Below are 12776 nucleotides of genomic sequence, written 5' to 3'. Positions count from 1 at the left end.
GAGATTCCGACAGCAGTGTACCGCGGAATATCATCTTTCAAGATGCTCAACAACTTCAGGACCCGACTGTGCACGATGCTGCGTGCTCCGTGCCAAACCATTTTGCTTTCTTAAGACGTCGAACTGATGTTGATATTTTCTCACCTCGAACTATGTCGCCATCGACCTGGACATAGATAGTAAGTCGAGATATTCCCGGTATTCCTGGCTGGAAACCGCCATCAAAAACTTCATGGCTGTCTCCAGTACACAATAACATAAGGTACGCGAGATAGTAGGTGAGTACAATTTTAGCATCCGGACAAGTTATTTATTCATAGCACAGTCTGTTCGTAGTGACAATCTTGAGCCGCCCAAATTTATTACGTGATCGTCAGTTACCTACATTGATACTAGATCTACCGTCCTCAGAGTTAGGAATCTTGGTGTTTCGCAGAGCGCATCATTATGAATATCCAGTGCTTGCAAGCCTCGCTCGTGATGTTCTATAAGCTCTAGTCACTAGTGCTAGCGTTGAGCGGCTTTTCGATCCAACTTGAGATTCCATGTGTCAGGTAGGCTACGGAAGGTAGAGGGTTGCCGACACACTCTAGCTGGGGGGTCGCTGCATCCTTTACATACAGTACATGTAGAAGCTAGCAATCTTCTACTGGTCCGATGTTCTTCCGTCATGCCATAACATTCCCCAAGCTCCCGTTCCCAGCTAGCCTGGTACGCTGCAGCTTATCGGGACATCTCATAGCCTCCTAGTGATGCGATATCACATATGTGCGTTAAAATTTAAATGCAAGAGCATTTGGTTTACTTTGAATATGTTACACCCAGGGCTTCTTCCAAGAGTTCTGCTAACAGCTAGCTATCCGGGGTAGGTCGTGTACAAACCTGGGGACCGGGTTCCACTGGTGTCCATACGGTGTGTATTCACGAGCTGATGACCACACAGATCCGAGGGTAGTTGAAGATACAAAACAACTCAGGGCTGATTGCTGAGTCTACTAATTATATACTATACCTCAGCAGTTAGAATGGCACGAACGAGTCAAGCTGGTAATCCAGGGGTAACTACGCAATAACAGTAGTATCAATAGCAAATAACCCAACTCAGTAGTACATGAATAAGCGTCCTTACATATCCTGCGCCAAACATGATTACGTTCTATTCTGACTCTTTTCAGCCGACATAGTGAACATAGGGTTTGTACCATGTTATGTTTTAGTGGCATTTATTAATGTTTATTTATGATATGAATCTATACGAGACACGTGATCGCTCTAGTGGCTTGGCCGGATCACCAACTCTTCTGCCCCTGAAGGCTTTACCCATTAGGAGATAGAGAAGAAGAAGCAGTCAAGATAGTTGATATAGTCGTCCGTAGAATTGAGATCTATCGGAATGGCATCCGGTCCTCAGTAGGCTACGTACGTGTAGCTGATACAGCATCATCCTGCCCATCTTTCCCCTGAGATCACAACAATTTATTTAATTTTTTTTTTTTTTTAAATTTTAATCATCTTGCTATACGCAGTCTAAGGCTGCATCATGTAACCTCACAGAGTCTGTTGAGCTGTCTTAACTAACGTAGTCAACCACGTGATGCAACACTCAGCATAATGGAACAGTTTACAAATGCTCCACAACGCTCTTCCTCAGCCGTGCACTCTGTGATTCCATGAGGACCTGCATGTTTTCCACATGCTGTTTGATCTTTGCATCGCGCTTCCTTGTAGTAGAGAAGCCTACTTTGATCAAAATCCAAGGACAATATCAGTCAGCTATAATATTAATATTAAGTATTAAGAGACTAATGCCCTGAAATGAAGGAACTGAGTGAAAGGCTTAACTACCCTTGGTGGATGGACATTTTCAGACAATAACACCGCTACACAGCCGGTGTTTGGCAATATCGCTTCTAGTTTGTGCGCTCACTATTTCTGCCCATCCGCTTTAACAGCATGCCTTAGTCTCATTATGGCCCCGTTTTGCATACAGGTTACTAATCCAATATCTCTCAGTGGAGATTAATCGCCAAAAGTTCGCAGACAATTTGGTCGACTTTATGCAGCATTATGGTTTTGATGGTGTTGACTTCGACTGGAAATACCCTGGGACGGGGGACCGTGGGGAAAGAAGGAGGATACACAGAACTTCGTGAAGCTTAACGTTATGAAATACTGTCAACAATCCAGAAAGGGGCACCTATGGCCTTACCTTTACAATACCATTAACATACTGGTATCTTCAGTGGTTCGACATTCCCTCTATGCTTGAATATGCCGATTGGTAGGTCCTCTCCGTATATAAGCAAAGGCCCAACTAATCTGAACAGGGTTAACCTGATGAGCTATATGACCTGTATGGAGTCTGGGACCAAGACAACCCTATTGGAAGTATAGTATTGGGTATGTTTCTTCATCCCGCTTCATCTTAATACTGATTAAATTGTTTTAATAACTAAACTGTACATACAGCGCACATAAATCTGACAGAGATCAAACAATCTGCTGAGCTGCTTTGGCGCAACGATGTACCTCCAGGCAAAGTTGTTCTGGGCCTTGGATTCTATGGCCGATCTTTCCAGTTGAAGGACAGAAGTTGTACACATCCTGCCTGTTCTTTTACTGCGGCAGCTGAGAAGGGGTCATGAACAGACAATGCGGGAACCCTAGCGTATTTTGAGATACAGGATATTCTCACTACTAAAAAACCCAAGGTTATCCATGATAAGGTAGCTGCTGTGAATTACTTGTTCTTTAAAGGTGACCAGTGGGTGGACTTTGATGATAAAGAGACATTCAAGCAAAAGATTAACTGGGCGAATGATGTTGGCCTTGGTGGTGTCATGATCTGGTCTATTGGCCAGGATGACAATCAATTCTCTGCCCTAGAAGGTCTTCTAGGGCATAGTGTAGGAGACTATAAGAGCATGATGACTCGATTGGTAATTCCAGACACTGAGCATTGGGCTTCTAGTAGTGGCTAAAAATGCAGTGAGATAGATTGCTCTCTTGTCCCTTCATGTCCGGCTGGGTATGAGCTAGCGCCGTTCACCGGGGTGGAAGCATTCAAGAATAACTGTAAGGGCCATGAGAGTTGTATAATATGCTGCCCAGTTGACACTATGTCTCAATCATGTGTCTGGAGAGGTGGCAAGAGCAGTTGATCCTGTCACGGGCAATGCCATAAAGGGGAGATAACACTGTTCCACTCACGCCATGTGACCACTAACTATTACTGTCTAGACTTCCAGGCAGCGTGTTGCAAGGCTTCTAGCTACAGGAAGCTGCTTAATGCGTGCTATATTGGCTCCAACATCTTTGGGGGGAAAGGGAAGCAGAAATGTAAAACTGGATACATAAAAATTGCTGAGATATCAGCCAACAATGCTAGGCAGCGGCATATACTGCTGCCTAAGTGAGAGTGCTTTTGAGAATTGTCACTGGGTGGGGAAGAGCACTTGTGATGATAATGAGTGCAGTAATACTGATGTGGAGTTTATGTTGGATAAGTATAGCGATACTATCTCACAATATACTGCTGGGCTTAATGGTCAGCAGAAGGTACTATATTACAACGCGCTAAGAATTATTAATCCTTTTCTGTCTATGGAACTAGATAAGGTCTTCCCTATATTGCTGCCAAAAAATGATTACCCGAATTATGATCTACAAAATCTAGGAGGGGACTCCAAGCCAGTGGTAAGCGAGCCGAACCAGCAGATACTTAGGATAGTAATTATTGATGGATCTCTAGGAGCTATTACCAAGCTTAGATATCAGAATAGCATAGGATTTGAGGTATTAGATTGTGATGCTATTAGCTAGACGGGATACAGTACTGTATATATGGTTTGCTCCGAGGGAGAAGCTACTGACTGTCAGATCGATCAGTAACGGTGTAGTATATAGAACACTCTTACATATGCCTGATGGCTGTGGCCCTGGCACCTATGCTACCTTACATACTCTGAGGGTCTCTGACAACCAGTATGTACCCTCATATGTGAAACGGTTGATAGGTGAATCTACAGTTATATATGATCTTGAGATCAACTATAACTTCACCCATGTAAAGCGTGACTTAGGGGACATCTATATCTGTATTGATTACTTAAACACCCCGGAATTTTAGAATAATATTGTACAGGCTGATTCTGTTCAGAAACAAGGTTTGGAAAGTCGCTTCTAGAGCTGAAATAAGGATATCTAAAAAACAAACTTAATACTCTGTAAAATAGTAATTACTATTAAAGGTATATTCTTATTGAATAAGGACAAGTTCAGTAGCTTACTAATTATATTAAAGGGCTCTAATTCTTGCCACCAGCCAAGCGTTCTCAAGATTGATATTAGAGAATTATTCAAGAGGAGATGTGCTTTAGCTTCTTATTTATAAATACTATTTTACTGATATTTCATTTTGAGAAAGCCTACAGACGTTTTGATACTTGTATCTTATATAACGGCTTTGTAAAGGTTAATGCTAAGGGAAACCTCAATATTAATAATAGCCTTGATAAAAGAAGCCTATGGAATAGTCCAATATTGTTATTTAGATTCAGCCATCCGGGGATCTGCTCTTTCTGGCCAGAACTAAATATTGGTGCTTGTCTAGCAGGAGCAGGACATGAGATTAATACTGACTTCACTGCCAACTTTATTGCCAGGAATAATCTAACCCAGTTAACCCGTTTAAATTAATCTCTGAAGTTGGGCAATCCAACTGGTGGAGTTACCGATGTTATGTCTAAAAATACATTCACAGGGAACGTGGTGACAGATTTTATGCCATTATCTGCATTGTCTATTAAGAAGAGATCCACAAATAATATAGTACTCGTGATTGGATTAAATCTCAAGATGTCCATGAAGCTATACTTTTATGGATGGAGATCCACGCTACTTAATGCGCATGCAAGCTTAGAAGAATATATTAAGTGACATTCATATAAAGAATGATAGATCAGTAGTGTTCTGCAATTCCTATGCAGGATATTAGGTAGAGATTACCAGAGATCTTCCTGGTTGGGAGAGAATCAGCGCAGCTCACATCGGGCAAGTAGGCCACGTGAATGTGTTACACCCAGGTGGAGGCAATGCGCTATCAGAGACACGCGATATTCCAGATCTACCTGCTGTTCCCCTCTTTGATGACAGTGGGGTTGTAACATGCTCTGTAGGAAACTCCTCACTGAGGTGTCTCAGTGGATCAGAACTTGCTCGCGTTGATCCTGACCTGTTGGTTGATCCTGACACCAGCGCGCCGTATTCAGATCAGTACAGCCAAACATATGTAATTAAGCGTAATCTTGAGGAGTGTGTCAGGGATGGTCGTCGTCCTTTTGGCGTTAACTGGCTGAACAGGCCATGGTTTACTATTTGGTCCTTAGCATATTTTTTTTTGGCAATAATGGCCAAGCGCTTCTTGCGGAAAACCCGAACGCGGGAATGCATGCAGCGGAGGACCCCTATGATTGCAACAATCTGGATACTACGGATGATGCCGCAGATTCGTCTTTGAATTTCGTCACAGAGCATGGTATGGAGCTTCAATACTTCCCGCATATGCTAGAGTTTCTCATGACTGGCGTGAACATTGACCCAGACGGGACAACGTATACTGCAGATTGGACAGGTACTAGTCCTATGGATGGCGTATGGTTTGATGAAAATAGCCCGTTCCAGCAAGACTATTCAACCTGGGATCCAACAAGCCCCCGAACCGGCCGGCCGGTAGACCGCTTGTGGGAAGCTTTTGGGTCAGTTAATAATCCACAACGGAATGTCAACACAGAGCAGGGGTTGAACGGATACAAGGAGCGTGTTTAGGCGGGAAAGGCCCTCATGACCGACACCAAATGGCGGGATCACGGATATGACAACTGGAGGCTTCCGGATAGTGTCGATCGGGCAGATAAGGCAATGTCTGTTATTAACCAGGTAAGCTCCTGCCTCCCTACGGGTTTCATTGGCTGACTTTCCAGGCTTTCTACTCCTTCCAGTATATGAACAGAAACATCCAGCAGATTGTGGCGGACAGCCTTCACGTAATCAGAGATGAAATGAACCATTATAGCTCCCGAGTAAACCATAATTTTCCCGGGACAGACCTTCCCGAGCTTGAAGAGCGTCACCTTGAGTTTTTCTACCGCGTTGTTATTGCAAGAATGGAGCGTGTGGAGTCCTGGGTAACACGCCGTCTAGAAGGGATGGCAAAGGTCTGGACAGAGGCTAGGGACAATGGGCATCCAAATGGAGGGGAGATATTGGCAGCCATTGAGGAAAACCAAACGCAGCTGAAGGAAGACAATGTGTTCCTGATTGATACCACAGGCTTTCCGAGTGAGGATGAGATGGATATAGATGACGATATAAAAGTTTTGTTTTGCCGTTATCCATAATCATAACCATTAAAAAACATGGTGTAGGGCCCTCATTTTTTAAAGAAATAGTAAAAAGATCTGCAAACTGCAAACTCCGGCGTGACTAGCCCCGTGTAGTCATATAGTGCGAGAAAAGGAAATCTACAACCGTACAAAGGTGAGATTCAATGCCCTGCAGCTTTCTGCGCTGAGTTTCCTGGCACATTTTGCGCCCAGCTATTCCAGCAGTATTAAACAAAAGCCTCTATCCTTTTCTCATCATAGCCATCCAGCATGGTGCCTGCTGCTCGATCAAGATATTGATCCCGTTTTCATATATATTCCTGGCGCGCGTGGTCATCTAAAAGTGCGGTGACGGCCACACCCCGAGGATTTAGATTTGGGTTAACTCTACTGCTCTTTTGGTATAACCAGAGATCTATAATAGCGGATACATAGCTCTGTACAGCGCTCTTCCCTAGGATACGGGTAATCAGCTCCCCTTCTTCAGTTGTACGCGACTTTTTATAGCGACAGAAACGGACTTCACGGCAGAGCACTTCCTCTTTAAGAAACTAGACAAGCGTATGTTCCATAACTAGCTCGCCATCTGGAAATCCGATTCATTTGGCCCACTATCCATTCTTTCTGCTTTAGATTATAGACTTTTGAAGTATTCTCAGGGCGGTTAATTTAAGATAGATTTAACGCCTCTTCGCCGTATGAAGAGAGCTGCCTTGCTGTAGCCACATGACGCTCCGTTACAGCGGCCATATGCGAAGACACAGATCTACCAGAGGCAGCAAGACCACGACATGGGCGAGCTGAAGAAGGATATGGTCATTTTCAAGCCATAATAATTAGTTATATTATTAACACGGACAAAGTAATCAGCCCCCTCAAGACTACCTATTGCTTTAAATCTTTTAAAAAGAGGGATAGTTTCAATAATAAGTAGTAATAGATAGAAACGCGTACACTGTCTCAACGCGTAGATGCGTATATTGAGATATACACATTTTTGTGGCGCCCCCCAGGGTATTCCAACCTATATATCTTGCAACATGAAAGGGATCATATTGATTTGAATATATTATATGCAAAATAAATGGTAAAAAGCCATAAAAATATGCAAAAAATTCAGAAAAATCAGAAAAATCAGAAAAATCGCCTGATATTTTGTATACCACCCTTTTGCCTCCAAAACTGCCTTAACATAATCTTTCATACTCTTTATTATTACACTTTGAATATCTTGACTGATCAATGTCTATAATTGCTCTAAAGCCTCCTATAAAACCTCTATCTTCTTATTATTCGATCCCTTGCAGCTTTTAATGTCCGGGTTCAAGTCATAGACACTGTCAGGGCCTTAGGTTGAACTCTGCCTGAGGCACCAAGACTGCTTTATTCACTGTTGATCAGATCTCACAACATTGATATCCCACAGTTCCTGTATAATAGAATCCTTTCTTTCTTTCTTTTTTCTTCTCTACATTTGATGTTTCGTTAGATCGCTACGTTAGATATGAATAATACATCTTTCTAATGTGTATAGGATCATCACAGACACCTTTAAGTGGAAACCACATGTGTTCAATGGGATTCAGATCAGGCGAATATAGTAGCATTCCATACAAGGAATCGCATTATCTTACAACTAACTGGTAATCTTTTTAGCTGAATGAATGGGAGCATTGTCGTGCATAAAAATAAGACCAGGTTCCCAAATGGTAGGCAGCATTTTATCCAACAAGGCTATATAAGACTTTGCTATATAGCCCTGCTTTTTGGCTTTAAAATAACGCTCCAAACATACAAGATTACTGTAATTTTAGTCCTAAATAGCTGTCCAGATTATTACCCGGATAGCCTTACTCTTTTTATATGGCTGAATATATTCTCTTTTCCACTTTTCTCCGTGTAGATTAAGGCGAAACACATTTATGGTACTGGCTAGATCCAAGTTTAACCGAGTACTTATCTGACTATATAATATTGTCCTAATCACAGTCTGTATAATCCTTATATTTTAAAGCCTAATTATACCGTAGTCTTGCTACTTCTGGTATTAATTTTGGACACTTTTGAGCATGCCATTTGCCACACCCAGTCTCTTGAAATATATTGTATAATATGGAACGGCAAATTGCTAAATAAAGCGTATTTTGAACCTCTTGGTAGGTAATAAAGGGATTTTCTTTAATTGTGAATCAGCAAGTGTTTATCTCTATCTGTATATGATTTTGGACAACCAGGACGTGGTTGGGCTTCAAAATCCTGTCTTAAAGATGCTCAGTTCAGCGTAGTATAAATGGTTTGGAGGGGTCAATTCAAAAGCCTTGCAATTTTAGTGGGTTTTTTACCACCTTCATAAAGTCCCTGTATATAAGCTCGTTCGGGTGGATTCAGCTGTCGATTGCGCTCAATACTAGCACTTAAAGGGCTCAAAGGGACCCTTCTAGGTATCATGGTGGGTGTTTGAGAACATGAGGTTTTTTGACGCGTTGGTTGACGCGACCAGGTGCTTAGCGCAATTATTCAAACTTTTTACTAAGAACTATAAGTCAGGTGATTGACTAGCGCGGCATCCCAACTCTAGAACAGTGCCAGCTGACCTGTAACCTGGTCATTACATAGTTAACTTAACGTAACTGGTAAACGAGCGGGCCATGCCAGTCGAACGGGCCACCTTTATTCCATACAAAAGAGTACTTTTAGAAACCAAGTACCTCAACAACCAAGGCTAGTAGTGATCTGAATCTTAGTATATATACTAATTCAATACTGCAGATATAGATATTAAAAAGAGAAAGCTCTAGATCTAATAATATATCAGGTAACATAAATTAGGTTGTATTTTTGGTAATTTATCTATAATTGTATTTGAAATGTGAGAAAAATATATTAAAAATATATTAAAATATAATTTCTATTTAAATACCCTATATTTATATCGGTATCAAATATTATATTACTACCATCTCTGGTTGTTGAGATACCTGGATTATGAAAGTGCCATTTTATATGGAATACAACATGGCCCGCTCGACTGGCATGGCCCGCTCGTTTACCAGTTAGTTACGTTATGGGGGAAGTCCCGTCCGTGTTCCGACAACTTTAAGGATTACATGTGCGTCCACCGGATTTGTCTGTTCATTCGCATCATTAACCTTCTCTTTTCCCCAACTTTCAGTAGAGTTGGATTTCTTGCACCATGGTTAACCCCCTACCAGAGACCTCCACCAAAGATTCCCTCTCAGAAAATTGTAGGGCGATGGGAGCAGGGGGCTACCAACCCTACCTGCCTCACTTTCGATGAGCGCCAACAGATTCTAAAACGGTACCCGTACGGAAGATGCGAAGACTTCTGCAAGGCACATACTGGATTAACAATCGAAGAACTTGTTCAAAAAGCTGCAAGAACAGATAATTTAAGCCGTCTTGAAACGAATATTATCCTCTGGGGCCCATCTTATCTGATGGACAACAGTGACCCTGATGCAATAGAGGCAAGAGATGTGATTCGTTGGCCGGTAAATGTACGAGACACGTACATTGCCGTGAAGGAAGCTATTTTGACCGATATTGAGAAGAAAGCCCGGGCAAATGCAAACAAATCCTATGATCGGCATAAGGAGTTGGACCGAGTGGCCCGGGATAGAATCTCCCTGGATGATCTCAACAATATCCGAATATCCAACAATATTCCCTGGATGACTCGTGGGGGTAACCAGCTCCAACAGCATTGGGGCTTTGTCTGTATTCGAACCTCATTTCATGATGATTCCGCCTGGCGCCATTTCCAATATCAATTTCGGGAGGCTATTGATCTAGGTCTGACTTTTGTTCAAAATCATAAGGACAAATTTTGGACTCCAGATAGTTTAAAGCAGCGATGGAAGATCCAGTGGGCTGAGGATCCAGTGAACGAGAATGCGGTACTTGAGGATATCTGCGGGTAGGTCTAGGTCTAGCTCTATATCTTATAATGTCTAATATATCTAGCTATTTCCGGAAATTTCGTGATGAAGGTAAGATAGAACCAGGACTCCGGCAGGATACCTTTTTCTATGTTGATGCCGCTGCTATCCAATCCTCTCTCGATCATTGTCCCCTCCCTGCAAGAGGCTATGTTCTTGCCGCGGACGCCTTCCATGACGCTACAAAGCTGCCAACCTACCTGTATGGTTTTAAGGGTTCAGTCCGCGTTGCACTTACGGGAGCTTTTACTACCTTTCATGCTCGCTTGATACCAAGAGGTAGTCCTAAGGATGACCCGACAGCGGAGCATAATTTGCGCCAGAGCTGGGAGGTTATTTATAAACGGGCAAAATTTGATCAATCGCAGAATGCGTACCCTCCTCCATCAGCTGTAAACCGGGGCTGGTATCATTCAGGACTGGATAATACTATCCTGAATAAATAACAAGTGTTTTTAGTGTGTTATATTGGTGTCACAGAAGCGAAAGCTAGCAGCCAATGATCCAGAGAATCACTGGAGGATACGTGACACTAACGGAACAAGGATGATCCGGACCGAGTAGTATAGCTTGTAAGCGAAGTGGGTAGTAAGGTTCACTTTTAGGTAAGTTTTTGCCAGGTCGCGCACGCTCGGGTGAGTGCCAGCCAGCTGCTCACCCCATCTATTGTGCACTCACCCAAGCTCACCCTAAGTCGCGCGACTGTAAAGCGGCTCACCCGCTAGCTCACCCGGGAGGCAGCCACCCGACTTCTGGCCGCACTTAAGCCACACGCCGGCCGGGTAGTAGTTGGGTGGGTGACCACCAGCGAATCCCGGCTATTGTATGTTTTTTATTTCTTGATAGAGCTGGTGTAGCTCAAGTGTGTGGGATTGATTGTCTTAAGGTCTAAATCTACTTTACAGAGGTATTCCTTGGTGTTGTGGTTAGGTCACGTGGTTGCTGCCTTAGGCGCCATGTAGGCTCTGATATTTCCTATAAAATTATTTTACTGGATTGAGTTGTGTATTGTCGGGACTGGAGAATCAATTCCAAATACTTAGAAAATTGAGTGGTTTGTTTTTGGTTCTGGTCATTGTGTCTATTTTATATTGTTTTAACGGCGACACTCGCCATTATTTTGCATACAATATACGACGGCCTATCCCTCTGTATATTGCTAAACACGTCTGATTGGGACATTGCTGTATGTCTTCGCTGCAAAAACCAGACTACTCTGTAGCCGTAGGCTCTCCATATCAACATATTCCTGCACCCTTATACGTGTCTCTACCTAAGTCATATATACCCTGAAAATCACATGGAGTGGTCCGCCATTCCATTGCTAGATGCACTCTGCATTCTCCGCATCTATACGTGCTTTATCAGCATCGGTATTATTAAAAGACGGATGAGAATCAGGAGTGTAGTAAGAGTAACGTACGCGCCTGTACTGGCCCTTTCTCATGAAGAAAGGACTTTCGAGTTCTCCAGTAGTAGTATTAATCTCTATATAGTATGTAGGGCGAGCACCATACCACTGTGCGTGGGGCAGGTGCCCTACGCTAATCATGGTGTTCGTATGAACCGAGTCGATATCGTGATATATAATATCCGCAGTTTCAGCACCACTCCACGGTGTGATATCATGATACTCGGGATACACAATGACTTGCAGATGTTGCTTCGCCAATTAGTGCGGCTGAACCCGAAAAGCTCCGCGAAGAGGAGCTTAGATACCTAAAAATTCGTACATATATAAGTTAGCTGTTATACTGGAGAAAGCGTATTAGTTTACAGACGACTAATTTTCCTGCAGAACACCAATATTTCTTTGCCTTCTCTGTGTCCGGTTGGACCAATGATGACCTCGGATTTGGATAGTTAAAGCAGGTATTTGACCGGGAGATCAAGGCCAAAGCAGGCAGGCGTTGGGGGCTCTAATCTTAGAAGGCCAAGTTTCTCATGTCACCATGATGTTCTTGAACTATTGTGAAGCCAATAGAATCCTTGCGTCCACTTATCTGTCACGGGTAGAGGTTTAAGCAATCAGTGAATGAGCGGTAGTCACATGACCCCTGGTCTATAAGGGCAACACATCACAATAGCTTCATGTTTTCTTTCTTTTCCTCTCTTTAGCTTAGTCTCTTCGTGATAGACTACCTAATCAACTATTGATTCAGCTGAGTCCCTTACATTATCTGCCTCATTCTGCTCCATTCCTTGCAACCGCTAGATACCAGTATCTCTAGGCCGCTTGCAACCGCTTACAGCTATGACAGCCGAGCAGTATGATGATATAGGTGTTATCTCAAGCAGAATTTCAAACGTGAGGGGAAAGAGAAGGAAGTGTTGCGGGGGCGCGAGACGTGTGCGGGAAAATAGGCCTTGAGGCAAGCAATGTTCAAACAGTGCAAAAACACCAATGATGTGCCCCATTCATCGCAACAGCAAC

General features: G+C 42.9%; 2 protein-coding genes across 2 annotated transcripts; both read left to right on the top strand.

Moving 5' to 3' along the window:
* Positions 1-5445: 5445 nt before the first annotated feature.
* BDW43DRAFT_308327 (uncharacterized protein) lies at positions 5446-6398 on the top strand (the record flags this gene model as incomplete). The annotated part of the gene is made up of 3 exons (XM_032046476.1): positions 5446-5760; positions 5827-5937; positions 5982-6398. 3 exons carry the CDS (start codon positions 5446-5448, stop codon positions 6396-6398), a joined length of 843 nt encoding a protein of 280 aa, XP_031903484.1.
* A 3092-nt stretch (positions 6399-9490) lies between these two features.
* On the top strand, positions 9491-10788 carry BDW43DRAFT_308326 (uncharacterized protein; the record flags this gene model as incomplete). The annotated part of the gene is made up of 2 exons (XM_032046475.1): positions 9491-10320; positions 10368-10788. The coding sequence occupies 2 exons, from the start codon at positions 9491-9493 to the stop codon at positions 10786-10788; spliced, it is 1251 nt and encodes a 416-aa protein (XP_031903483.1).
* Positions 10789-12776: the final 1988 nt, after the last annotated feature.

This window comes from Aspergillus alliaceus, assembly GCF_009176365.1.
Source record: "Aspergillus alliaceus strain CBS 536.65 unplaced genomic scaffold BDW43scaffold_8, whole genome shotgun sequence".
In the NCBI taxonomy this organism is placed as follows: domain Eukaryota; kingdom Fungi; phylum Ascomycota; class Eurotiomycetes; order Eurotiales; family Aspergillaceae; genus Aspergillus; species Aspergillus alliaceus.
Note: the sequence above shows the minus strand (reverse complement) of the source record. Positions and strands in the feature narration are given on the sequence as shown.